At 43.3% G+C, this 27,863-nt stretch overlaps 1 protein-coding gene and 1 long non-coding RNA gene across 51 annotated transcripts in view; one reads left to right on the top strand and one right to left on the bottom strand.

The window, feature by feature from the left end:
- LOC107206635 overlaps positions 1 to 3,340 on the top strand; it is an 11,548-nt gene extending 8,208 nt beyond the window's left edge. Inside the window, exon 3 of the long non-coding RNA XR_001522481.3 lies at positions 2,024 to 3,340. This is a non-coding gene — a long non-coding RNA (uncharacterized LOC107206635). The remainder of the gene's footprint in view (positions 1 to 2,023) is intronic.
- Positions 2,235 to 27,863, bottom strand: part of SORBS1 (sorbin and SH3 domain containing 1) — a 160,970-nt gene continuing 135,341 nt past the window's right edge. For 31 of the 50 annotated variants that reach the window (XM_033515627.1, XM_033515629.1, XM_033515641.1 and 28 more), the window contains 14 exons: positions 26,804 to 26,979; positions 23,684 to 25,204; positions 22,856 to 22,941; positions 21,141 to 21,308; positions 19,647 to 19,693; positions 18,037 to 18,151; positions 17,808 to 17,933; positions 16,579 to 16,773; positions 13,925 to 14,653; positions 12,513 to 12,629; positions 7,266 to 7,325; positions 6,441 to 6,631; positions 5,194 to 5,306; positions 2,235 to 4,393 (listed from right to left, as the gene is read on the bottom strand). In XM_033515627.1, coding sequence (XP_033371518.1) covers positions 4,326 to 4,393; positions 5,194 to 5,306; positions 6,441 to 6,631; positions 7,266 to 7,325; positions 12,513 to 12,629; positions 13,925 to 14,653; positions 16,579 to 16,773; positions 17,808 to 17,933; positions 18,037 to 18,151; positions 19,647 to 19,693; positions 21,141 to 21,308; positions 22,856 to 22,941; positions 23,684 to 25,204; positions 26,804 to 26,979 — 3,712 coding nt within the window. In that variant the 3' untranslated portion in view covers positions 2,235 to 4,325. The remainder of the gene's footprint in view (positions 4,394 to 5,193; positions 5,307 to 6,440; positions 6,632 to 7,265; positions 7,326 to 12,512; positions 12,630 to 13,924; positions 14,654 to 16,578; positions 16,774 to 17,807; positions 17,934 to 18,036; positions 18,152 to 19,646; positions 19,694 to 21,140; positions 21,309 to 22,855; positions 22,942 to 23,683; positions 25,205 to 26,803; positions 26,980 to 27,863) is intronic. The other 19 variants (XM_015632535.3, XM_015632541.3, XM_033515663.1 and 16 more) reach the window with 14 other exon arrangements.

Below are 27,863 nucleotides of genomic sequence, written 5' to 3'. Positions count from 1 at the left end.
CCCCGCCGCCTTCCCGGGTAGGAGCCGCTGTACCCTCCCCCGCCTCGGGGTCCGGCCCTCCCGAGAGAGGGCGGCTGCCGGGATCGGGAACCCCGGCCCCCCTCAACCGCTCCCCGCTGGCAGGCAAGACCAGCCTCCGGCAGGCAGCCGCACGCAGGATGCGCGGCATCGCCCAGGCAAATGCTCTCCAGCCTTGAGCAATGTTAACTCTGAAACCTAACGGGGGCAATGGAAATAAGCGGCCTTGCCTGCAGTTCCCCGCCAGAATCGGATGAGTGAGGGCAGAGCCTGGGAAGGGTATTACCTCTGCTAATTTATCCCAGGCTCACTGATTTAGACAGTGTTTTCATTATCTCTAGCCCCTTAACCATGGTACCACCAACAAAAAGAATTCTTCTATACAGATTTTCAGCCAACCTTCTTAGCTTTGATTCAGGAAAAATAGTTACTCCATTTATGCAACTGGAAAAAGCCCTCAGCAATCTGATGGTGGACAAGTGGGAGAGGTTGGTCACAGCAACGGCACAGGCATTTACAACTCGAATGCAAGGATTAATGAATACAACTCACCCATAAGCACAACATCAGAGAGCTGCAGCTGAACCTGAGATTCAGCCACAGCTGGGAAGCATGGAGCAGGCAGCTAGCAGGTCATCCATGTCCTACAAGACATGGCCACAAATAATCCCATTGCAGGGCACACCCTTGCTCCTACAATCCCCTATTGTGGCTGTGCCCTTTTTTCTGCATTAGCTTGTCTTTTCACAGGTTATTTCTTTCCAGAGTCTATGTGTCCAGACTATTAATCTCATCTCTAGCAGAGAGGAGCAGTTCTTTCACCATATCATTGGTGTGGCACTTGTGGCAGTGAAGAAAGCGACACCAAGAGCTCCTTTGCCCCAGTAGTGTGTGAGATTGCCAGAGGGCTGTTGCACACTGCTGGGTTACCTTTCCCTCTCTGCTTGCCCAGCTTCTGCAGTCACTAGCACCTCTAGCTTCCTTACCTTACATTAGGTTAGAGCGTGACATCAGTAAATACCAATGTTCAGCAGACACTGAACACCTCCCTTGTTCAGGCTGCTGAAAGCAAAGGCAAGCAGTGCTTGTCATTGCAGCAAAGCCAAGGCTGCCCCTTAGCTTTTATATAAAGTGACCTGTGAAAGAAGAAGAAAGTGTCTGTCTGCTTTCTAAAAACATGCAAAGTAGCCTGAGGCTTTTGCCTGAGAGTTTGGTTTTAGGATTGGCTTGTTTATAGTTTGACTTCCTAAAATCATTGTGACTGAAGCCATGATGTTTATCTGTCTGCCTGGCCATCTGGTCGTATCATCGCAGAGCCTGAATCTGTTGTCCAATTTTGGGTTAGTCTCCAAGAAAGGAGGTCTCCAAGAAGTTACAACTCCTTGTGAAATACCAGTCTTCAGGGTGAGCACAGTCCTGCAGAGGCACCATGTAGGAGCCAAACATGTGGAGGTGCAGGATGCATTTTTTTGGGTACTCATGTGTTACCAGGCCCCAATGAGCCCACCCAGGCAGCTCAGCTGTCACCTTCCCTCAGTCTATTCCTTTAGGGACCATTCCCTTACACAGGGCACACCCAAAAAGTCCTAGCTAGGTGTATTGCTGCAGGGCTGGGAGACATGACATGATCACTACAGACCTTGCACAAACCCTGTGAGTTAATGCTGTAGCCATACCTGCCCTGTCAGAGTGCAGCCACCAGACAGCAGAGTCTTAAAGCTTTTGACCCGAGTCAGGGTTAAAAATGTAAGCACGTGTAAGACCATAATCAACTGACATCCCTTCCTACACAGGCTGTGTAGTGTTGGAGTTTCTTGTCTGACTTAACCAGGGTGGTCTTTTCATCTGAGGTCATAAGACCCTTTGTAAACCAGTGGACTGGGGTGGACTCCTCACCTCCCAGGTCTGCGTGCATGCCACAGCAACTGTACCCCGACACCATGTTATGGTGAGATCTGTGTGCAAAACAGCATTTCCTCTGATTTTACACCTTGGTGTCTTTAAGCAAAAGTCACAGCCAGCCTACAGCTCAGGAAGAACTGGTGAGTTCAAGCCAAATCACAAGCAGGATCCTCAGGTGCAGGACAGTGGAGAAGCCCACAGCAGACATCCCCAGGTCAGTATGGATACAAAGCCACAGCAGGGCACTAGTACAAATTGCTACAGGAACGACCAGAGTAGATTTTATTTAATAATTTGTACAAGGAACACAATAGTAATTCAATAATTCCATTTATTAATTGTCAAATAGTAATTCACTGCAATAAGAAACAAAAAATCAACACAAAAATAAGTTGCGGTTTGTGTGGATATGTGTGTTGTGTGTGTGTGTGTGTGTGTTTGTGTTTAACTTAAACTGGCAAGAGCAAGAACAGAAAATTAACCTTTAAATGAGTATGTTATATACAATCAATATCAACATGTTACTTTGCTGGATAGATTTATTTGGTGTTATCCAATCTTACCAACAGGCCTAAACATTGTTGCAAATAACTGGAGGGCAAACCCAAAGCAGAACAACAAACCCATAAATAAGATGCAGGATTCAAGATATCTCCTGGAGAAAATAAACAGTGGTGCTTTGTGTCATATCTGAAACCCTTTCATAATGAATATTTTGTGCTAAAACTCTTTATGTGAACATACATGGAATTCTATCACTTAAATAAAAGTGGAAAAAAATCCCAACCTTTCACAACTGCCTTTTTTTCCCTCCCTTCACTCAATGTGTTTAAATTATTTCTCTATACAAGGTAAGTACATTGTCTGTACAAAGTTAAATATACATATTTACAGTCAAACTTCTGAGACACAGTCTTCTCTTCCGCTGACCGAGACGGAAGACAAGCCTACTTGATTTCAACCCCAGGAGCATGGCTAGTTTATCAAAACATTGCAAGTCGTGCTAACAGTTAGTTGTAGTTTACTCTTAATAAATCTGTATAAAAGCATCAGCATAAAAATAGGCATTTCATATTATTAAATACGGCTTATGACAAAATAGCAATCTAACCCTTTGCTATTTGTACGGTAATTGTAGGAAGCAGAGTCTGACAGAACTGGTTTTGTTTATACTTTTTCTTAATAACAAAAAGTCTATCAAAAGATTATTCATTTGGATTTCCAGGCAAACATACAGCCAAGCCATGTTTTTTTTTTCCTCAAGGAAATACAAATCTATGTAACTGGTAATAACTGCTGGGAACAGTTTTCCAAATTGATTAGACTTTTTTGTATGGCTAAGAGGCAGTCAAAATGCATGTATTTATTTGACTGACCATCAACACTGTAACCAAAAATGGAAAAAAAAAAAAAGGCACCCTCAGTGATACATTGCTCAGATTTATCAGAGCCTCTAAGATTTAATGCTGGGAAAGAAGTAAAGTCTTCATCCCAAAGCATATACAGGAAAAGGTGTGTGATTCTTTAGGGCCAGCAACAGGGCAAGAGGAGCAGAGAAAGTGAACAGCCGTAGGACCCAAACAGGATTTGCCCTCACGGATGTTCTGTTTATTGGTTCTATTCTTTGTGCAGATATATGTCAAAGCTAGGCTGACTTCTTTTTTAAAAAAACAGGACTCAGTTCATTTTTCACACAATACACTCACACACACACCCTGCACTAAAGAAAAAACCCTGCAGAGATCAGTAATACGTTATTAAAGGGTTTGGGATTTTTGTGCATTTGCATTATGCTTTGGCTGACCTCTCTGGATTAAGCCACCAGTCCCAAACTCCTTTTCCACACAGAGCTCTGCAATTTAATTGTATCAGCTGTCCTCTGCCTCTGCTGGGTCTTAAGAGGCATGACATGAAGGAAGGGTTATCTATGGATACAGAAGGCAGAGAGAAGTGAGTCTTCAGCAAGGCAGAAACTGGGCAGCAAGCCTGGCCTCCTGAACTGTGCCAATGAACGTGAGCAGCCACGGAGCTGAGTACTGCCCCTAAGCATTACCCTATCTCAACACACAAACAAAACCTATACCATGTGCTTCCCTGAAGCCTTCTCAGAGGTAAGTACTCCGTACAAATTAAGATTATCATCAAAACTCTTACCGGGGAAGGGAGAGAAATACACAAAGGCAGCACTGTAAACTAGAAACTGTCTCTTCTTCAGCAAACAAATCACACCCTGACTCCATGGAAGCAGGGCTACACATTCAACTCAATAGTGTACCACATAACCACGTCCTCCTAACACTTCTCATCTCTTGTCTATTACATTCATAAATTGTCCGTTTCTTCACTGTTTAAAAACACCATCTGGAAAGGAATCCCATCCTTGTCATGGAGGGATCACTGATATTTTACAGGTACAGAAGCTTCACGTAGTTGCCTGGGAAGGTCCCAAATTGCCTTGTTCTTCTGGACGTACCTGTTGCAAAACAAAACACAAGGAAGACAGAGTAAGAAGGAGACATGGAAGGAAGGCTTCAGGGTTTAAAAAGATACAAGTGGCAACCTCTTCTGCCTGCAGGCATTGATTCCTGATACTAAATAGGAGCTCTAGTCAAAGAGCCTTTTGGTACAAACTAGATCACAACTAGTTCTGCTACTAATAATCTTTGGTCACCCCCTGTAACAATTAATAAGGTGCTGGTGAAAGCTCCTGGGCCTATAGGTTAGAAGTCAAACTTCTCTCAGTGTAAATGAGCTAATCTCCCTTAAGAAGAGATAGCAAGCCTAGATTTCATGTTGAGATGGAGAACACTGTCCAGACTTGCATTCCTTGAATGTAAAGGATTTTGCTAAACACGCACTTGAGGCTGGATTTTCAGCTAATGCAACTCCTATCCATGTGTTGTCTTCACTCCCTACTTGCCACTTTCTGTAACTAGTCATGGCTCCCTCAAGCTTTGGAAACACTACAGAAATCCGTTTTTCTTGGTTCCCTCTGTTGCTCTGCCATCTGTGTACACAAGAAGGATCAGGACAAAGAGAGGAATGGAAATACTAAGAAGATAAAAAAGAAAGTACTAGAGACCTAGCAAGGAAAACAAAGCTCCACCACCTTGCAGCCTAATTTTAATGTTCTTAGTGGGAAAAGATGGGAAACTGGAAAAATTTAAGTCAGTTTTTTTCCACCATTTTGACCCCACAAATGAAAGCAACTTCGAGACTCTGTAAAACTGCTCATCCCAAAAAGTTCTGCTGACAGAAAAGTGTCACACTCACCCACAAACCAGCCATCATCACATTTCTCCATGACATCAACAATGTCACCGTCCCTCAGTTCCAGCTCATCATCATTCTGAGGAGTATAGCTGTAGAGGGCTTGGTAGCTAACTCTAAAAACCACAAAGATACTACATGTTAGCCATTGGATTTCTTTGACATCCCTTCAGGAGGAGATGCTCCCCTTCCCCTAATTCCTATTATACATCATTGAATGCAATCTGGACCTGTGTTTGCCTTTTGAGAGGTGGAAGCCAACTGCATTGAACTCGCTGTTGTCAAAAGGTCATGGTGGTAAAAAGTGTCATGCCTACACTGCAGACACCCCATTGAGTGCAAGTCAAAACCTGGATATACTCATTCCTGGACTGAATGAGACAGCTGTTCCCTTACCCAGGCACATAGTCAGAGCCATAACTGACCAAATGGCAGAGCAAAGGACATTAGAAAAAGATATTGCCTACCCTGCTGCACTAAGGTTGCTGGATAAATCATGGCTGAGTAGGTATGGTAGAAACAAAACCCAAGGCTGAATTCTGCCCTGAGATGTAACTTGTACCACAGACTCTGTATTAATTAGAAAGGATCCTTATGGAGAGGAAACAATCTTTGGGCAAATTTGGGGAGGCTTGGGTCCCCTGCCTATGGAGCATGAAAACAGAGCTGATGTGAGATGTTCCTGCTCTGCATAAAGCAAAGGCTCCTTTCACAAGCAGCTGCTGTGAGCATCAGTCCCCAGCACACAACAATGCAGGCTGCTGTTCTCAAAACCATCAGTGTAAGGCCCCACCAAGCTTAGTGGCAGCTCCACTGAACAGTTTTGAAAATCTCAGTCTTGGTCTCTCAACTACCAATTCACCTGGTCAGCAATGCACCGAGTGGCACTGGTGTTGGGATTCCCACTGTACTCTGAGACACTAACAACAGGGTTGAATACATTGATCCATGTCATATGATAGCCAGTGGATATTAATTTGCTGCCAGCTTCAAGATACAAAGATGCTGAGACAGTCTCTGTAATGGAGACCCAGTCCAGGATCATGAGGTCATTGTTTCAGATGCTATACAGACAGAAAGGGCACAGTTTGAAACTCATTATGATGCTATGTGGCTACTTTTGCTCTTTAAAGCAAAGCTGACATTTATCTAATTTATCTTCTGAAACAGTGAAAGCTCTCATACCTCCCTGCCTTCACCACCAGTCAGAAATAAGGGCCCTGGAAGAGATGGGAACCAAAAGAACTTACATGTCTCGTGGTGTTTGACTTCGTTCAGGGCTGGCTCCTTGCTGCTGTGCTTGAGGTTGCTGAGAAATGATGAGAGATGATTTATGGTCATTAGAGGTCACCTTGTGGCGAGAGTCAAGAGGCTGAGAAATAGTACTGCAGTAATGAACAGACTTTTCTGCAATGTTTATGATTTCACTGCAAACAGCTTCCTGTGTGGTAGGCAGCATTGACATCCAAGAACACCCAAAGGACAGTCAGCAGGGGGAAGGGAGGGGAAAATATAGATAAGAAGAGATGGGACATTCCAGTTGCAGCATATAAGTCCAGTAAAAAAACCAAAAACAAAAAAAGAGTTGTAGATCCAGGTAAATATCCAGGTAGTGGAGTGCAGAAGGGATCCAGGTGTAAGCATGGAAAAACAGGCAAGATACAGAAGAATTTGGCATTTAGTTCGAAGATTTGTAACAAATACATTTACACATATTTTTAAAAGCAGCAACATAAGAGGTTGCAATTAGTTATGCTGTGGCACCATTCCAAACGCTATGAAGTCAGTTCAAGAATGCAAGGTGAGGTTGGGCTGCTCCATTCATGCATTTGGCTTCATTTAACTTATACCCAGGGTCTGGCAGCACAATTAGCCCAAATTCTCATTGGCTGTGACAGTTTTTCTAATTGTTAAATTCCCTTTCTTCTGTTGCAAGCAATGAATATATGCAAAGAGATAAATATGTACCTACTTTGCAGCTAAAAATAGTGCTGGCATTTTATCTCTTACTGAGGTGTTACTGTCGGGGTGAAGAGTGTCTAGGACTACACATCTGAGTTAAACAGGGGCCTTACCACATAGCTCTTTTCAGATTCTGTGAGATCTGGTCCAGCTCTCAATGAATGGTGGGAAGGCTGTGTGATCACCAAGCAAATGATAAGGAAGACATTTTAGCAGATGTTATATTGGTCAGAATTAAAAAAAATGTAAATGGAGTGCAGACAACAAAAGCAAATGAACAACTCTTCCCCTCCCCACCCCAGGACCATACTTTTTGGACAGCAAGAGCCTTCATTTACACAAGAGACATTAAGGCTACAGTAACACAACAGCACACAGAATGCTGCAAGGGAAATGTGACAGCAAAACAGAAATTAGGGAAGGGAACAAAAGTGGAAGGTTATGGACACTGCTACAGCCAGAAATGGTACAATAGTATCATACTGCATATTCCTGTAAGGGAAAAAGAACATGGACAGGAACACATACTTGGGAGCATCGAAATTGAAAGGCCAAAAGCATGCTGAAATGCATCTGTTGCTGTTTCTAGAAAAGTCCTCAATGACTTTGACACAGAAGAGAGCAGTAACTTGCTTTGTTTTTTTAAAAAAACCCAACAGCTCAGGTCTTCAGAAGGCACAATGCCATGTAGCTCCAACAAATTCACCCTACCCTGTACCAAGCAAGGATCTGAAAAGTTCTATTAATCACCACAACAAGGCAGAACTTTAGGTCAGAGAAGGCCCTGACTGAAAAACCCAGCTCCAAACACCACCATCAGTGAAGCTGCTGGACTCTGCCCTGCCTCACTCCCCAGCCACAACTCTTCACAGAGATTGTGTGTCCCAAGACACATAAAGAGAAATCGGTATTTTGAGGCTGGAGGTTTATGGGGAAGGAGAAGATCACTGAAAAAGCCATACAGGTGTCCACAGCCTGGTTTTGCACAGTTCTGCATATTCAAACACTCACCAAAAGCAAGCTTGGTGAGCAAGATGAGCAAATGGAATGTCTGAGCTAGTGTACTGCCTGCAGGGCTGCACGTCAAAGTGGACTGAGATACAGAGCATGGCCATGCTCTGAGATCATTCAACACAAAAATGTCCAAACTAAATTTACAGGCCTCAATTTTAAGCTGTCTTCCTCTTTGTTCACCTCAGCAGTGCCCTCCAGTAAAAAGCTTACTTTTTCATGGCACACTGAGAGCAGAAGCAGAGAGTAGAGAGGTTGTGACACCTTCACCACAAGCATACTTAAAGACTTCAGAAAAGTGCAGGGTGATGAGCTCATTCCTCTCCAAGCTCCACAGAACCACATCTTGGACCTCTGGAGCTGTGCCCATCACTGTATTAAAGCAAACCATCTCTTTTCTCAAGGACTGTGACCCGTTCTAGGCCAATCCAGCCCCACAGCAACTCCTTTGTACTCAGCTTTACTGTCTGGCGCTGGAATCTGGGATCACAGCCCTATGAAACAATGCTCTGTTACCATGTATATTTCTAGAGAAAAAAATTTAAATGTAAGTTCAATGTACTAATTGTAGTGGAATTTGCATTCAAAGCATTTACTCTGGAGCCTGAAATCCTCACAGGACTTCTGGAAATCCCTCCTGCCTATCATCAGCTCTGAAAGGCAAATGAAAAAATAACAAATTTACAGCTAATATTGTGCAGACCAACTGAATATAGTGCATCAAATCTGATGAGACCAGAGCTAACTCAGGTGGTTAAGTAGCTGGAAAAACCAATTTCCAAGCTGAGGCAGCTGTAAGAATGTTTTGGGGTGTTTTTTTTTTTTTTTAATTCAAGAAAGTGCTTCTCTGTTCCATACCAATAAATTGACTGCTGAAATTGCTCCATGAGCTCCCAAGACCACATGGTCCATTTCCTATTGATTACTTGCAACCTCCCTGTGGAGCTTTTCCTGCTAAAAGCATTAACATATATGAATTAAGGGAAGGAAGAGATTAAAGGGAAAAAAAGTGTTACAGGTCCAAATGCTCTTCAAACATGAGTTTAGACAGTCCATGTACTACCTACAATGGTGGTTCCCTTGTGCCAGAGGTGGCTGAGGGGTGAGGAAGTGTTTGGTACAGCTTTGAAGTGTAAAAGACCTCCCCTAAAACACAAGCCAGCCCTGTAACTGCTGAGAGTAAGCTGAAGGCCTTAAAAGTGACCAAGTATTTGTAACCTGTGAGGACATCTCAACTTCTACCCACTCAGCCACACTATGTGCTTTTTTAAAACTCAGTGAATTAATTTAAGCAAGTGCTTAAGTCTCTATGCCTCCATGTCTGCAGACTGTGTATACAAATATGCAGTACAGTCAGTTATAAAGTACAGGTGGCCAGTGTTTCCACCTCATATGGAGTTTGGGGATGGATCTAAAGAGCTCCACAAGTTTGTAAAATTACCAGAAAATGGTTCTATATTAAGAGCCTAGAAAAGCCCTAAGGCAGGTTTTAAATGTTAGGAAGAAAGATGCTGGGACTCCCCCTGCTCTCAGTGAAGTTCAGTGTTATCAGTGCACTTATCCATTGCAGCTCTTGTTTTTGTGTCTTCCATCCATTTCAGGAGGAGTTAAAGAACAACATAAGCAAAGACAAAGGTAAACAGAACAGACTAATAGACACACAAGACAGACAGACAAATTGGTGTTCCCTCAGAGGAGGGCACTTATCAGCAGTGATGCTCCCACATGTGAATGAAGAACCAAGAGCAAGGAGGCCTCCCCAGCCCAGGCAAAACAAAAGGAAAAACCCTGCACACACCAAGCCCAGCTCTGGTGAAAGCGAATGGAAATCTGGCTGAAGAGCTCTCACAAAAGACACTGAAAAGGCTGCAGAGTGGAGCAGCCTGACCTGAAGGCTGTCAAAATCAGTGGAAAGACTCCCCTGGACCCTGGATCAGAAGTTGAGGGCTGTGTCTACAGCAGAAAAAGGCACTTCCCTTGGAAAAGAGGTACTGCTGCAGGCTGGGCAGCTCTGTCTTGGACAGCAAGCATTTGGCAGAAAAATGGCTGTGCTGTGTCTGTGGAGCAACAGAAAACCTCTGGAGGAGGAAAAAGTTTACCTTGAACGTGGTGTAAAGCAAGGAACGTACTAAGGGTAGTTGGTCTGTGCTGGAGAACATGGGGTCTGAACATCCACTTCATATGTTCCCCTCCCTACCAGCCGAAAGCAGGTGAAATTAGCACTCTGCCAGAGTGGTTCTCTACAGGTGCAAAGGAGCAGATGGGTCCCCACCAGCATCCCTCATGTTGCTGATACAGGGACCTTTGTCCTGCCAGTCCTGCCTGCCCCACTCCAAAGCCACAGTCCAGTGCCAGGGCCAAAGCCACCACACTGCTCACACACTTGCTGGCACCACTGCTGACTGTCACACTGTGCTAATAGGATCTCAGGGTAGAACAGGAATGAGAGCAGAAAATTCCTGCAGGTTCCCTGAAATAAATTAATTTGATAGATTATGTTACTCCTTAATAACGTATTTTACTAGAATATTGAAACAAGTTATCTATAAATTATACTTTAAATACCTTCACATGCTGTGAGGTAAATATTTTTTCTTTCTAGTTTGGACTGTGAAAGCAAACAAAAGGGAGCTTCAGAACAGTTTAAAGAGACAATGCAATTCATATTTTTACTTAACTTAACAGGTAAGAACACAGTCCTTACACCAGTTCTATACCAAAGGGTCTTTAACTTGCAAATAACCCTGGGTCAGAATTTCATAACTGGAGAGGTTATCCATAATGAGAAAGAAAACTAAAATTCAAAATCATAAAGTACCTCAAACACCAGGGATGGACATTAATAGAAGGAAAACCCAAATGTAATGACTCATTTCCATGTCTGCTAAGTGCTTTTCTCATTTGATTAAAATTAGTTGAGAGGTACAGATTTTTGAAAAGCCTCCAGGATATTGCCTGAAGGTCTGCTGAAACCATCAGCCTCTGTATGGATCACACAGATAATGAGAAGCCATTTGCACATATAAATTACACTTCTGCTCACTAAACAACTGTAGATCCAGAGCTGAAAAGGAGGTCAAGACTACTGCTAATGCCACACTGACAATGCTCTGCTTGTCAAGCCATATAAAATATAAATATTGGCTTGACTTTGACTCCAAAGAAAGGCCACAGGGTCTCATTACAGCTGGATGGAACACCCAAAATAGACCTGTGTGCTAATCATCACTGGAGAGAAACATTTTTGTCTAAGTGTGGCTCTTTGCTCCTGCTCTTTTGGATCACATATATCCAGTGCAAGCACCAGCAGGCCAAGCAGATCAGAGCTCAGGAGAAAGGCCAACACAGAAAACTTCCATGGATTTTTAACATGAAGCAGAATATGTATTCTATCGGACTCAGATATTGAAAGTGAAAGGGAAGCTGAAGGTGGTTGTTCAGTAAAAGGTTGTGCAAGGCTCAGGTGGAAGAAAATGAGCAAACAGGAAAATTCCAGGGTTTTATCTGTCTCTCTCTCTTAATCTAATCAAGAAAGTAAGTAACATTGGCAACTATTTCCCACATTCATCCTGCAGGAGCAACTTGCCAAAGATTGCTGCCCCAATACCCATCACTATGAACTCAATCCAGTTTTTGCTAATTGTGAACTTTCTGTTTCAAATATTGCCATCTTGTGGAAGTTGCCTTGAAGGACCGATGAGGCACTGATGTAAGCACTGCTCATTCCCAGACTTTGGGCACCCCAGACAGCGCTGAGGCTGAGCCATGCCGCACAGACCTTACTGCATTCCTCTTTAAAAACGTTTGTAGCTCTCAGCAATACAGCTTAGAACCTCTGAATCCTACCAGAGAAGATCAGAGCAGACCCCTAGCATTGTGGATACCAAGTTGGGTATGCCTTATCCCCAGCTCTGAGATGCTCAAACCTTGAATTCTGATCTTAGGTGGTTAAACAATACCTGAACCAAATTTTCTTATGCTACACCATTCCCACTAAGAAGCCCATCAACGCCGCCTTATCATGCAATCAAGTTGTAGGAGCTCAAGGTCAGAACTAAGTAAGCCCCGAGTTAATCTTTTGGAGGAGCTGATAAACAGATCCTCAGCTGGTACAAACAAGCAGAAATCTGGACTTGATCTATGTAGATTTTCAGCAGCTGAAGATTTTGCCCGTACCTGCCCTTCTGCACAGCCTGGAAAGAATTTTTTTTTTTAATAAAAATTCTGAATTAGAGGAAAATTATCTCACCTGTGTAATCAATGAGTGGCTAAATAAGCATATGACAAAACAATGGCATGGCATGGAAACAGCTCTAAGTAATGGAAGAGTAATCAGCAAAGATGATTACCTGTGGCTTATTGACTCTGCGTGTAAGTCTGGGAGGTGGCTGTGTTGTGACAGTAGAGGAAGAGAGGGTAGAGGAAGAGAGAGGAGTAGATGAAGAGAATACTTTTGAGTCTGCAGTCTTTTGAAGAAAAGAAAAATTGGTCAGCTTGGCACATACTCTCTTATCACAACCACTGCTAGTGATAAGAGCATTTACTTTCTAGTAAATTTGAAGCACACACAGCAACAGTAACTCCATGCAAGGACAAGTGCAGTTTCCAGTTGGTTTGTCTGAGCCGACCATCTCACTCCGTTTTAAACATGCAGGTTAAGAAATGCTACTAAAATATATCTGGATGGTAAACAGTATAGTTTTGACACAGCTCCCAGTAGAGTTCTGGTTATGATTCAAGCAGAAATCAAATTATTTTCATAAGTTTTCCCAGTGTGAAACATGTCATCTTGGAAACCCTGGTTTCTCATTATTTAATATTGGCTAGATAGGGTATGTCATGGAGGCTATTGCAGTGCATCCAAGACAGTATTTAGAATTCTACGATTTCAAATTCTCCAAACTTACACTCATTGGGGTACTGTAATGTAATTGGGCTGGCTGTACCCCACAACGGGCCCCAAGGCAACAGAGAGCTGCAAAGAAAAGCATATATCCTACACAAAGACTGAGGGCTGAAGATATGTAATAGAAGCTACTGGAGAGTTCCCTCTGTGTTTCCCTTAATTGTAACATACAGCTACATATAGCTAAAAACTCTTGGGGGAAAGCTTCATTAGGTCAAATTCTCATTTGTGGCTAGAGCCTTTCATACCATTTTAGAAATGCAAAGGTAGTAACTTCCTCTCAATACACAGACAACAATCAAGACTCCCTTATTCATGCACATCCCAGACTAAGGTTCACTAAACCACATAGGCTCCAGGATCAACAGGGGACACCTTTTGTGATTCTAGGAGCCTGGCTTATGTTTAAAATGCTTTTTGGTCCTTGGCTTTAGGAAAAACAAATTCTATAACCAGAAATGATTCACTGCACACTGTAAAATCTCTGATTAGCAAGAAACTGCCTGTATTCTACAGGCAATTACACAGTGGGCCTGTGTGATGCTTTCATCTGACACAGGCCGGTAATAGCAACTATCTGGGATAATCACCTCATTATATGTGACTGATTGTGTCAGTCCTGTGTTATCTATTCTAAAATAATATTCCCTGCATTGCTCTTGAGCCCTCTTCCAGAACTTTTTGATCTGCTATTGAGTGAATGCCACTGGTGACCCCCAAAAAAATGTCTTAGGATCATCAAAATGACATGTGGCAACCACTGGCTCTGCTTTGCCAGCAGAGCAGCACAAACCTCAACCCACCAGTTAAACAAAAATCAGCGGTTCAGAGCAGCACACACACATGCAGAAGTACCTTCTTTTCCCCGCTTTGAAACTTCCCCGTATCACCTTTCCTCATGTCTCTTTTCTCTGTTTTACCTCCCTGAACAATAGCCATTAGCTCCTGACACAACTGGTTGTCCTCAGAGGAACCCACAGGTCTCCTTTCTGGGCTTGCACGCATGTCTAGTTGGGATGGTTTCAGGCAGCGCTCAACAGAGATCTTGGGGACAGCATGAGCACTCTGCTCAGGGTGGCTGCTGCCCTCTCCTGTCTTTTGGAGCCAGGCTGGGCTGGCAGTGGTGTCACGCTGCTCTGCGAGGATGCTTTCGGGGCTCTCCACTGCCCAGCGAGAGGAGTTAGAGTAAGTCACGCTGGGAGAAGGGGAGTCAACAAACTTTTCTTCATTTTGTGGAGTGGCCTGGTAGAAACTGCGGGCAGAGGATTGAGGTCTGGATGAGGAAGAGGGCAATGGGGATTTAGTGGACCTGGGAGTCGAGGAGCCAGAGAGATGAGAATGGTGGAGGCTGACTGTAGGGGAAGGGCTGGCTGCAGCAGAAGGCGAGAGATAGTCAGTGTGAGAGAGGGAGGCTTCAGGCGGAGGAGGCAATGGAGGAGTTATGGCAGGAGTGGTGCTGGGAGACACTCCCACGGTCAGAGCAATCCACTCGGATGTGACCGCCTGCACCTCTGGAGACAAAGCGCGGCGCGCAAAAGGCAAAGGCGGAGGAGTTGGAGTATGGAGCAGCTCAGAGCTGGGAGACTTGAAGGAGACAAAAGCAGGAGAGAAAAAGAAAGAAATGAACAAAAAAATAATAAAGGAAATACAAAACCAAGCAAAAGTAAAAAGAGAAAGAGCAAGTGTGGAGAGAAGCAGATCTGTGACCACATGCACAAGTTTTCTATGCATGGTGCACTGTGTTGGAGAACATGCTGTCCACAGCTACTCTAATCATGGAGTCCAGCCTGTATCTGTGCTGCTAATATCCTTCTCCAGCCTTTGCCAGGATCCCAGACACAAAACACCTTATGGCCTCTGACTTCATACCATAAGTCCTAAGTTCCTCAGGGGCAGCTGAAGCCACCGCCAAGATGGCAGAATGCAGCATTTGACTGGCTTGGCAGCAATAGCTAGGGCCCCAACAACTCACACTGTGGATCCAGCCAGAATTCTCCGCTGCAAATAACTTTGACTTCATCCAACTCTAGCATAAGCAATGCCTGTTCCTCAGGAAATAAGCATTGCAGAAGCTGCACAGGAGAAAGGGATCAAAAAAGCCAGCTGTGGCTATTTGCCCTTCAGGTCACTAAAATAGGTTCTGTGTTTATAAGGGCAGAACACACTACCAAGTCCTGCCCTTAGCTTTTATCACCAGCATCATCAGTAAGAACACCTACATTAGCACTGATCAGACTGTTTCTCAGTTCTCAGCCAAGCCAGGCAAAAAAGTAGGGGAAATACTGACTTTGTAGGGGAGAACTCAAAAGAATAGCAAAGGAAACCAAAAATAGGTGGATATGATCCCTCCCATCAAAGGGAGAAGCTTGCAAGGAGCTTGTGGAAGATAGGCCAGAGCTATGGAGAGGTTGCCAAGCTCACAGAAAAGCTCAGCTGAATGTCCACTTTGACTGAGAATCCCAAAAAAGCAACAAGTATTTCCTTTTTACACAGTGGCTAAAACTAAAACCACTCCTTTTAGGAAAGATCCAGACAGACAACAGGCATGAATCATGGCATCTTTTTTCCTATCCTTTCTGTACCATAGATCCTTTCCTCCCATTCCCAATTCTCCACATATGTTTCTTGCAGTCTTGACTTTGTTTTGGTCCTATGGTTGAGAAGGAGATGTACCAGAACATTGGTGATGGCCATGACCCAGACACGTATGCAGACCTTCCTCTGGCATGAGTATTTGCAGGATGGGAGTGAAACAAAGGGATTTAGAGACTCACTATGTCCCTGATAAGTTTGCCATGGCAAACTGGGATCCCCATATAATGTCACCTGCTGCCATTTTGATTTCTGCTTTGAACTGCAGTATGATTTATAGTGAATTTAATATTCATGGAAGATCCCAGACTGACCTGCTCTCAAAACCTGAGTTCATTTAGCAGCAGCTCCAAGTAATACAACAGGCTGTTCTCCTGACCCTGTCTAAAAAAACCTTGGTCATGAGTAAGATCTTACAGGGTCAGGTATACAGCTTAATTCAAGCTGACTGGGATCAATATAATGACTCTTACAAACTACAGCACTTCTTAAAACCTTACAGACTATGGCACTTCTAATTGTCATAATATAAAATTCCCCTCATCACAGTAAAGGTGTGTGAAGAGTAAACACATAATCAGGAGAAGCTGGATCACTAATTCATTTCATCTCTGGCAGTGAAATTTAATCAAATGGCTGTGAACTGCAGCCCTTTCAACCTGGCATGGATTCAAGCTACATATCAGAGATAAAAAGCTGAGTCTCCAAATCCCCAAATGATCTGTTCATTAACCTTTCTGGTAAATGAAACATCACCTTTTCCTGCAGTTGAAGCTTACTGCAGGGAGCACGTGGCTTTATAGCACAAAATTCTTGTCTTAAATACAGCTTTCTTTCAGCTATTCCTTCTTGCACAAGAATGGCAATATCCCTCTGTTTTGTAGGGTGCTGAACCTGGCTGCATCTAGTCCCAGTACCTGTGGTGAAGCTGTCATGCTGCGGCTGGGGGAGAGGGACACTGGTGGGTCGGGATAGTCAATGGCATTCTTGACCACTGGCCGTTTGAGCACCTCCACGTAAGTGACGGGAAAGATGCCTTGGCGACTGGTGCCAGAGATTCTTCCTTCATACCAGTTCTCATCCACTCGTCGAATCAATGTGATCCTTTCACCCTGTGGGAAGGAATAGCAATGTGGTTCTGGTTTTAACATGTTTCATCATTCCAAAGCAGATTACATTTTCAATCTTGGTGCAGCTGACCTAAAATAATTGGTGGTTTTCAGCCTATTTCCAATTATCCTAACCCCAAACTCTGGGTGGGAATTATATTTTTCAGTTCAGAGAAAGAAAAAAATTGTAGACCTTCTGGCGCTGACTTGGTCTGTCTGCAGACTCAGTTATGCTCACATTTTCAAGACCCTACTTGCTAAAGACAGTTAAAAATGGGAATCAGCAGTTTCAGGCTGGCCATGAGACTCTCAGGCATATGAGATGTACACAAAGTATGCACAGGTCTGCAGTTTAATCTAGGTCTCTCTATGGGCTCTCCAGTTTTGCTGACAAAGTGATTTCCAGATCCTTAATATACACTGCAAACCTCACCTTCATATATAATTAAAAGAAAAGGCAGAGAAGATCTAATCTGAGCATGAAAACAGAAGGCTGGTCGAGATGGAGAAATTCTGCTACTTAATCTAAATGTGACTGACTTTGCTCTGAACAGGCATTACACAACCCTTTCCCATACCTTCACTCTGCAGTCAGGTCTAACCAGTCACTTCAATACCACAGAACCTGGCCTGCTCAATGATTTGGCTTGTAGCATGGGGAAGGCGAATCCAGTTTCCTTCTTTTCTAAATCACCATTACAATGTAACTGTGTGGGCCTCCACTGAATCTAATCAGCCTGGAAAGACCTGTCACCACGTGTCTGATTTGCCTGGAAGAGACAGGTTTCCAGCACTTGTGTAGAAAGTACCTTCTCAGTTCCACCTAAGGAAACTATTGGCATTTCTTGATTTAGCCTACCTGCAATAAAAACTGCAATGCACTACATAATGACTGTGGATAAAAACATGGGTGATGAGGAGGCATCGTTCCTGAATACAGAGCTCATTTTATTGGAGCTTTCATTTGGAAATTGCAAGTTACTAGTGCTAAAAAACATCATCGTGTCTGGATCAATTTATCAACACAGAAGTCCTACCTTTCTGAAGGACATTTCCACTTGAGTATCCCCATTGAAATTGAACTTAGCAATAGCATCTCCATATTCCAATACTTGCAATGGTAATGGCTTTTTTGGTTGAGCCTTCTCAGCTGGTGGAAGGAGCTAGAGTGAACAAACAGAATCAGATCTCATACACGAAGCCCATAAACTGGTCTCTGGCAGAAAGAGAGTGGACAAAGAGAACACCTGCAAGGAAAGCAGCTACCTCTATGTATGATCGTGGGAAGATGCCAACTCTGCCATGGTGTTCACCTTCGAACCAGTTCTGGTCAATCTGCTTGTAAATGTAAACAATATCTCCTTTTTGCAGAGGAAGTTCCCTGTTAACAACACAAGCACTCCATCAGAACATCACTGGAGGAGAACAGATGTGTTCTTTTTCTGTCCAGCAATCCCTAGGTACCAAGGTGTGCATCAGCATGTTGATACCCATCATGCTCCACCCAAAGCACAAGCTAAATGTTGAGGATTACTCTATTCATACTGTGATGTGCAACCTCTCTTGTTCTTTGGGCACTCTGTCAAAAAAGTTGGCCTTTGAGGGCTCTAATAACCACATACTATCCAGAAGCAATGGGGTAAAGCTCAAGCCAAATATGACACTGGCTACTTTCCATGTTGGATATAATGAGTAGTCCTCAATTCCTGTTTAGAAACAGTGCTGTCACAAGCGCCTTCCAAAGAGACACATGATTTTAATCTGAGCTAGTTTGCTGATTAGATTAACATACTCACATGGCGAAGTTGATCTTGCAGTGATTACACTGATGGTCAGCCTGTGGTTGTGCAATCACTGACCTCAGCTGGGCCAAAAATTGGAATTACAATCCACAGGCTTCAGTGCTAAAATGATTAATGTCTGCAGCTTGAAGAAATGTGGCCAGCTTGTACTAGGCTCATAAACTTACTATGTGGGTCCCCAGAGGAAAATAAGCAACACAGCCTTTTCTAAGATGATTTTTACATTTATCTGGCTCCCTGGTATGTTCTACTCAATGGACACAACAGATACACTAATCTGCCTCAGTTTTATTATAGGTGCTGGGGAGATGCTATTTAAATTATTACAAATCATCACCTATAAAACATATAAAAAATATTGTCGGGACATTAGCTCATGAGACAAAACTAGCAGGTCCTTCACTGAATTCTGTTCTTCCTTCTTCCCTCCCTAGAAATGTTAAAATGAGAGCTTCTCCAGGCTCATAATGAGGGGCCTTCCAGGCCTTCTCTGCACAGCAGTCTTCCCTAAAAAGAACAAATAGTGCCATGGGGTTCACCCAAATGACCACAACAGGGCCTGGAGATACAACAGTGACATCTGAAACATCTGCTGATGTATCCATAGATGCCAGGAGAGCAGTGACTACTCTGCACACTTCTACATCCTGAATCAAGAAAATGCCAAGTCAGAGACCCACATGCTTAAATGTGGCCTTAAAATGATGATGGCATCTGTTAAACTTCTGCCCATGGGCTATCCTTTGCACAGTGAAAAGGATGTTCCTCTCCTGTGGCTCCACCCCCCCTTCAGGGCAGAGCACTTACTTGTTGCAGTAAAGAGTGCAGGTTTGTCCTAAAAATCATGTGGGATAGAGATGCACTGAGAAAGAAGACATTTTCTTAAAGGTCCTTCAGATGTTATGACCTGCAAGGTTCATATTACTTTTCCCTGCCTTACTATGGACTTTGCTTTGAGAATTGGAAAGATACCCTAAAACATAAATCAAATTACATGACACTTCAAAAATGCTGCATCCTAGGGGAAAAGGCCGAGGAGGAACACTCCAGGTAGGAGCAACAAGCTGTACTCACTTTAGTGTCTGTGCTTTAAAGTCAAACTTGGCTCTAGCAGGTCTCATCTAGAGATTTAAAAAAAAAAAAAAAATAAATAAATCAACACATTAAAATAATAATTAGGTTTTCAACCCACTTCTGAGGAAAATCACCCAAACTCTTCTACAGCTAAGATTAGCATGGGGAGGAAATTGAATGCAGGTATTCTGCTACAAGCTTGCGTGCAACTGGTATTACAGCCCAAATATGCTGGATGGGCATCTCTCACCAGGACACAAAGTGCCAACTTCTGGTATAGCAGTAATTAGGAGCTCTACAGGAAATGGATTTAACAGCAGTCAACTTTTAAATGTGACTAAACTGATGAATGAAAGCTGCTCCAGTAACTACAGTTACTGGGGCTCCAGGACCAAATTTCTCTTGGCATTTAAACGGAAAAGCAAAATGTGCTAGCTGGGAAAAACAGTAGGATATTATTTGATTATTTGTGGTTCTTATTGATTATTACCTGCCCCTGCTGAATACTGCACTGTGACCCATGTACTCTCTATCAATTGATAGGAAAGAGACAAAGGTGAAGAGGAAATATGAATATATTAAGCACGTTGAAAAAGTCTTCAGTGGCTAAAGAGCCAAAATGGACGTTGACAGCAGGACTAGGCTCTAAAGGTTTACTTGGCAGATTTTCTAATGGCCACAAAATATTCAGACAATTTTAAAGTCATTTTGATAACAGAGCATAAAATACAAAACAGTCACATTGATCAGGCTCCAGAGCATTTGAAACTAAAGGGCAGACAGATGAACTCCACCCACATGTTGAGCACCTCACCCACCATTGCAGTGCAGCACCTCTGGGGAAACAGAGCTGCTGTCAAGAGCCCAGCAGCAATCCACATGAGGCAGGAAAGGCATTTGGCCATAACACCTGGATACAACATCCAGCCTTTCAGAAAAGTCCCTTAGGCTCATGGAAAAAAATATGTACCTCCTCCTTTGTCTCTTTCAGAAAGTCCAACCAGGTTGTACGCAGTGAAACATGCTGAGACTTTTTTCTGATTGTTTCTAAAGGGCATTAAGCAAATTTCAAGAGAAGAAATAATGTATTTCTAAAAAAACCTATGTGACAGCCGCATGGCCAGGATCAACAAGACATGAAGTTTCTAAGCATAAGGCACAGACAAGAAGACAATGTAGCAATATGATGCAGAAGATGTAGAATGCCTTTGATTGACTAAGTAGCTGATATTTAAAGGCATGCATCACAGGTGTGCACCAGCAATTCTCAGCAGGCATGCTTTAATATATGCAGCTTGGTATAGAGATATCAATTAATTTACCAGGCATAAACGTCAAAGCAGATCTAAATGAAGCCAGAATGGGAAAGGGGAAGGTGGAAAAAAAAACAGCAAACAACATTCTCTGAAGAGCTAATGTCTGCCTTAAGCACAACATTGTGAGAGGCAATTATTGCTTTGGGTCAAGCAGCAGACTGAGGTAACTAAAACAGACCTCTGACCCAGATTTCCTCTTTGCTGTATCGTCTACATTTAGGAGGTCCCCAAATCGTTCATTAGTGATAAACTGATGGTGCGTTGGAATAACCCCTGTGTGCCTTCTAGCGGCAATATCAGCTTCTTCTTGCTCACGTTTAAGCCGTCTCTGGTCCTCTAAAAGTTTCTGCCATAAAATTGCATAAAATGGGCAGTAAATAATCTAGTTAAAGGCATTCAAAAACTGCCATAAATGTGACTTAAGATTCCTGAGGTCCCTGCAAATAGCTGGGGCTTTACAGTTCGGTATTAAATATTGTTTCTACTAAATAAACAATACTCTTATTTCACAAACACAGAAGGTACATCATCATTACAGCATAACTGAAATCTAGCTCATACCCAGGATCTAATCCAAAGCTGATGGAAGTCAATGAGGAGTTTTTCTAAGTTTTGGGCAGTTCTTAGGAACTTCTAAGAAGATTGCTGATAATGCAGAGACCTGATCCAAACCCCCTTCAACCAAAAAGTATCTCTCACTGACTTCCAAGAGACTTGAATCCGCCCCATTGCCTTCCGAGGCACCAAATTCTCCTACGCCTTGCAAGAAGCCTGGGAGAGTGGCTAACCACATTCAGGTTCCCCCATACTTCTTTTGGGCTCATGTAACACACTTTGTAAAATAGAGTAAATAAATACATAAGAATTATTTTTGATTTCTAAAGTCTCTGGCACATTAAATCAAAACACACATTCTTGTGTATCTGTGCAGAAGGATTCGTCCACCTACAGGCCGAAGAGTTCAGCTGCGCTCTAACTCATTTGAAACCAGAAGGTCTTACTGAATTCAGGCTTTGATCTTATGGGAGTATTCCTGCTGGATTTTGGAAGTAGGGGAATTACTAACTTTCACAGGAGAAGACAGCAAAAAAACATTTTTCACATAGGAATTAAGAGAAGATTTTACCATATTTCAAAGCACATATAAACATTATCTGAACTCAGAAAGTTAATGCTAAAAGCAGAACTTTTTTCACCCCCCAGGCAGGGGAAATTAATTCCATCTTCCACGAAAGCAAGCACTTTACAACGTCTATAACTCAGCTTGAATACACTCAATGCTGAAAAGACCATGTGGCTTTCCTATTATTTCAGCTTGTCCCACTGTTACCCAGACATTTCAAAAAGGACTCTTACATTCTGTTGACAACAACTTCAGACACCATAAAGAATTCTAGTTTGCACTGGGGGAAATTTTACCACTTTCTGATAGCTTAAAACATCTTACACTCACTGTTCAAAACTTGAGGACACCCACAGGAAAAATAGTGTTTTCACCAGTTAAATTAATACTGACTCAACTAGCTTGAATGAAGAACAATTGTAGATTTCCAATCTTTTTCTGCAAGTACTAGGGTGTTGCACCACTTCTCACATACTTTTCCAACCTTTTTATATATATTACTTAAAGCCCCTATTTGTAATTTTTTGCAATTGATAAGAACTATCAGGTTTATTTGAAACAAGCTGAACTAGACCACACACATTATACAGCAGTAGCAGTATCAGTGGCAGAGAGTATTGAAAGTAAAACATACTAGTTACTGCTTGTTACTCTAACTTCCAGGACACATAGCCATGGACATTCAAGCTGTTCTTATACAAGGCTGAATACAGTATTTCTTGTATGTGGAACTGCTACTACTGTTATAAGGCCGTAAAGGAGGGCATTACCTCTTTATCATCATGCCGCCTGCGGAGAATTTCTTCTGGAGTTTCCATGTAATCAACTGGTGCAAAATGCCTTGGTGATTCTGAATCTACTTTAAAACAACATAAGGAAGTTATAATACACATGGATCTATCTAGCATAACCAGAAAGGAAAAAAATAAATATTTTTAAACAATTTGTTTCCATTATGACAGTACGGATTCTCAATTGCCATTGACCAAATTGCCAATCGGATGTTGATAATTTATCCATTTTCATTTTTTTCCCTTTTGGGCTGTACATGTGAACAAAGATCCAAGAACGGGGAGAAAATAATGATACAGGAAAGAGTAAAGACATAGAAGGACTTTGTGAAGAAAAGATTCACTGCCATCAAAGTAAGATTTGGCATTTTACTGTTGAGAAAAGTTTAATACACACATACATGCTCACACACACACACACACACAACTAGACCTTGAGAAACTACTCCTTAAAGCAAATCATCTGGGTTTGGTTTATAATTCCCATGTGTGTAAATGATACAGGACTAGAAATATCTCATGTTGAGATTCTTGCATCCCCAGAACTGCTTGAGAGATAAACTGAACCTGATGTGATTAGAAATGCAGCGGAAATCGTTTCTCAGAAGTGCAGCTGTTAACAAGCCCTGAACAAAACTGCTCAGCAAGACACGCAAAAGGACATTAGACACACTAGGGGAAAAAAAACCAGAGAGTCAGAAGATGTAAAGGTGGGACGTAAAAATGCAAGGGTTGTGGAAGAAAAGAGGAGGAGAATGGAAGAAAGAAGACAGATAAAGGGACACCGGTAAAGAACACAAAAACCACCTCCTAGGTACGTCCCAAGTTCACTTTGCGGGTTGTTGTTTGTGTCCAGGCTGTGGTAGAGGGCATATGAAACAGGGTTCCCATTGTTTAAGGAGTCAGGAGTGTCAGCCCGGCCCACGAAGCTATCCCGGCTAGATCCCATGGTGGGGAAGTAGCTAAGCCTCTCCACAATGTCAAAGGAGGACAGGCGCCTGGGAGCAAGAGGCCCGCTTCTGGAGCAAAGCTGGTGCTGGGAGTGGTGACTCTTGTTTCCTACACTCCCCTGCAGCTGTATGGGGTCATCTGGGTTCTCAGGACTGGGCACTGCCAGGCTGGCTAGGCAGTCTGGGGGCGGAGTTCTGCAGGATTTGTGTTGGAAGGGCTTTTTCAATCGGAATGGGAGTGGGCTCATTAGGTACACATTTCTGGGGAGCATGTGTCTGTCCCCATAGACATCCCCTTTGGAGTCAGGGTTCCTGGAGACCTGCTGCTGTTCATGCCTTCGGATAGTAGTGAACCTGGTATAGGAAGCTGGGCATGTGCCTTTGCATCTGTTGATTTTATGCTTCTGAGGCCCATTCAGGTTGCTGCTGCTGCCGCCACTGTCATTAGAGGCATTTGAGAGAAGATCTATCTCATCAGTGCAAGCTGAAAGTGTGTCCATGGGGATGACATCACTGACATCTGAAGCCGTGTCCTCCACATTACTGCAGGAGAGGGAGGATTTCTCTGCAAAGCTGGCAACATCCTTCTCTTCTTGGTGTGCTTTTGACAAATCCAGAAGAATCTCTGCAGAGTATGCAGCACTCAGACAAGTTTTAGACTGAAGAGAAGTGGTAGGTTTGTTTTGCCCGATGGAAAAGTCAAGTGAGGGCATTGATCGGGATCTCTGGATCAGCTGCTCAAAGGCACTGATACGGGAGGAAACGGTGTCTTTGGGAATCTGCTCTGAATCCTCTCGACTAAGGCTGTGCTCCATCCTGTCCTTTGCTTCATTCTCAAACTGAGATGCAATATCCTTCACGCTGCAGGAGGAGACTGTGTCCAAATGGATCCTGGACCGGTTGATCTGGTGCATGTCCTTATAGAGTGTTGTGAACTCCATCCCACTCTTTCTGGAGGCAGCAAACAGGTAGCCTTTCCTAGAGTTGGTACCATACTCCTGCAGACTCATGGTACTGCCAGATTTGATGGCATACTCTTGCTTCGACTTCATCAAGATGTTTTCTATGCTTTCCCCTATATCTACCATGAAAGCCTTTTTATTATCAAACAAGGCAGTGGAGCTACGAAGGTTTTCGCAGCTTTGAGCTTTCTCGTGAGACAGCAAGATACCCGTCTGGTCCTGCACAAGAACAGCTGGAGCTGCTAGTTTGGGTTTGAATTTAGAAGGGAGGATTTCAGTAATGCAGGCTTTGGCAGCTGATAAGGGCTTCTTATGTTTACATGCGTGACCTAACATACCGGTATGACTAGCGTTAAAGGTTCGGCTATTAACTGAAGAGGGTGCAGTCATATGAGCATTCCCACCTTTACGATCCACTGGTAAGCATGCAGAATAAAATAAATACAACCTGTTAGCTTAAGTGCTAGAAAGCTATTGAGAAAGGAGAAAGAACATGCTTGGATTTCATAAAATGCACCTTAAAGAAACAAAATTCCAAAACATAAAGAAAGGCAGGAAGAAAATGCAAAACAAGCCACGCTTGCAGGAGTAGGTAAAGTGTTGCTAACGTTTCTAAAATGAGAGGCTTGGCCAGAAGCAAATCTGGAGCACTTTTAAGGTATCCTCCTAAAAAGTGCTAAGCATCATGAGCTTCCAGGGAAGCTGTGGCACCATGGAAAAGGGCAGCTGAACTCTGGGCAGGATCAGGGTGTCAGCAAGAATGCAGAGACACTAACATTGCAAAAACAGCTTAATACCAAGCCTGTAATCACACCTACTATGGTCTCACCACAGTGCTTGTCAAACATTTTATTCCTGGGAGGGAGAAAACAGTCAGAGGCTGACTGTGCTAGCACAAGCACACCACATCAGCAGACCTCACCCAAGGGATGCCTGCTTAGAGATTCCCCATACTAGGAATAAGCCGAGTGTCCTTCTGACAATGTGGTTGGCCATGATTGCTTTAAAATCCATGGAGTCAGATCAAGACATTTTTTTTTTTTTTCAATAGGATTCAGTCTGGTTTCAGCATAGACTGCAGTTTTTAGGTCTGTTTCCGATTTGAGTTCAAATTCAAATGTCAAAATAACCATTCAGGTTCAATTGCAGTTTGGGGAACTGTTTGAACAGATTTTTTTGTTCAGATCCAGTTTGACTCCCTGCCCTACAGGCCTGACAAAATGCTGAAAAACAGCTGGAAGATAGAGACAGAGAGACCTTTTTGGTATGATGTACTATTTTTAGGGAGAGCAGCTCAGAAACCCAGCACATTCCTTCTCCAGTCCTCTCCCCATCTCAAGCCATTTTTAGGTTGAAGTTGGCTCAGAGATACATTCCCCAGTACAATTCCCTGATGGGAGTCATGCTCTTCCTTGTCTCTTTTAGACAGACAAGGGGGAGGGAAGAGAAGGAGATTGGTCTCTTCTGGCTCACATTCCTGGAGCCTGCAGGGCTGGTTCAGCCAGCAATTGCTGGTTCAGTGTCAGTGGGTTGAGTGTCAGTGCATTCTCTGCACAACCCTGGCAGGCAGGAGGCTGTGGAGCACAGGGCACCAGCTACACCAGGGTAGCCAGGCCAGCAGACTGGTGTAGCCTGCTGAGATTCTGCTGTGGGAGGAACAGAAAAGGCAGGGAAGGGCTCTAGAATGGCAAGGCAGTGGGAGAAGATGGATAGCAAGGCCAGCCTAAGCAGCCTTAAAGAAGAATATGAGGGTGTGGGCTGTGGCTGAGGTGCTCAATGGAGGGAACTGGTCTCTCTTGAGAAGAGGAACCTGGATCAGTTAAAGGCATCATTAAAAATCTTGGCCATTGTGGTCTGAGAGAAAAAAGGAGGGAACACTGGGGATGGCAAAGAAGAAGGACAGCATAAATCTCAACTGGCTTGAACTGGCTCTAAACCTTGCAACAGTTTGCCCATATCACCTGGCTTTTGACACTGTGCAGAACAGAGAAGAGGTTAATGTTCTAACCACCTACCTTTTGTGGAAGCAGAGCTCGAAGGTCGCTTGAGACCACTCAGCCCCTGGAATGGGATATCTCCACCTTCCAGCACACTCTTATAAATCTGCCTTTCATTCTCCAAGGCAGCAGGGTCCCCCAGAGCTAGCTCTGACTCTCTCTTCACTGCGTGGTAGTTGGGTGAATAAGTGGAGCTAGAATACACAAAAAAAAGGAGAGGGACACCAGGAGGTCACACCTACTTGCTGAGAGCTTCATGTTAAGTAAGAGAAAACCGCACTTGTGAACGCAGAATAGACTGTGTATGAAGAACTGGCACTGATTAAGAGGTTATGAATACATTGCAATAGTATTCTGCATTTGGGACTACCAAAGCATCCTCCACTTGAGGGAACTCTCCAGTCTTAGTCCCTCAGGAAGCAGGCAGCAGAAAAGCACTCCTCTGTTTTACAGATGAGACAGCAGTCACAGAGCTGATATATGATTTCTCTACAGACACAATGAAATTCATTGGCTAGATGGAAGTACACAAAACCTTCCAGCTTCCAGTTCTCTCTCCTTAAACACTAGCCACACCTGTCCTATGCTTACAAAGCACAGCTGTTCAGGAGCTCATCTCACCCAGCTCAGCCTCACAGCCAACACACTACAGTTCAAGATTCCCTGAACAGTTTCTGAAGCCCATCAGTGAGGGCCTGTGCAGAGAAGCAATAGTAAAGGGCTATGGATTCTATCCTGTTCTAATTGCCAGAGAAATTCCCAGGTGCACACAGTTCTGTTCAGCTTTGCCAGAGGCTTCTACTACAAGGAATAAAAAATCCTGGACTCTAGGTCTAGAATGCATATATATAAATAGGCTGCTGTTAAAATTAGTACAATTTTAATTTCTTAGGTTAAGACTGGAAATTCATTGCAAATCCCTTTTCTAGTCATGAACCTAAGCACAAATATGCTCACACATCTGATTTCTAGATTTCCCTGTTTTCTCTCTAAAAGAATAACTGACAATGCCATGGTATAAATGGCCTTTCCAGGTGCAAAAAACTCACTAAGCAATCAGGCAGATAGTTTTCCTAAA

Source organism: Parus major, chromosome 6, assembly GCF_001522545.3.
Source record: "Parus major isolate Abel chromosome 6, Parus_major1.1, whole genome shotgun sequence".
Lineage (NCBI taxonomy): Eukaryota > Metazoa > Chordata > Aves > Passeriformes > Paridae > Parus > Parus major.
The sequence above is the reverse complement of the archived record's forward strand: the minus strand, read 5'-3'. Positions and strand labels throughout refer to the sequence as shown.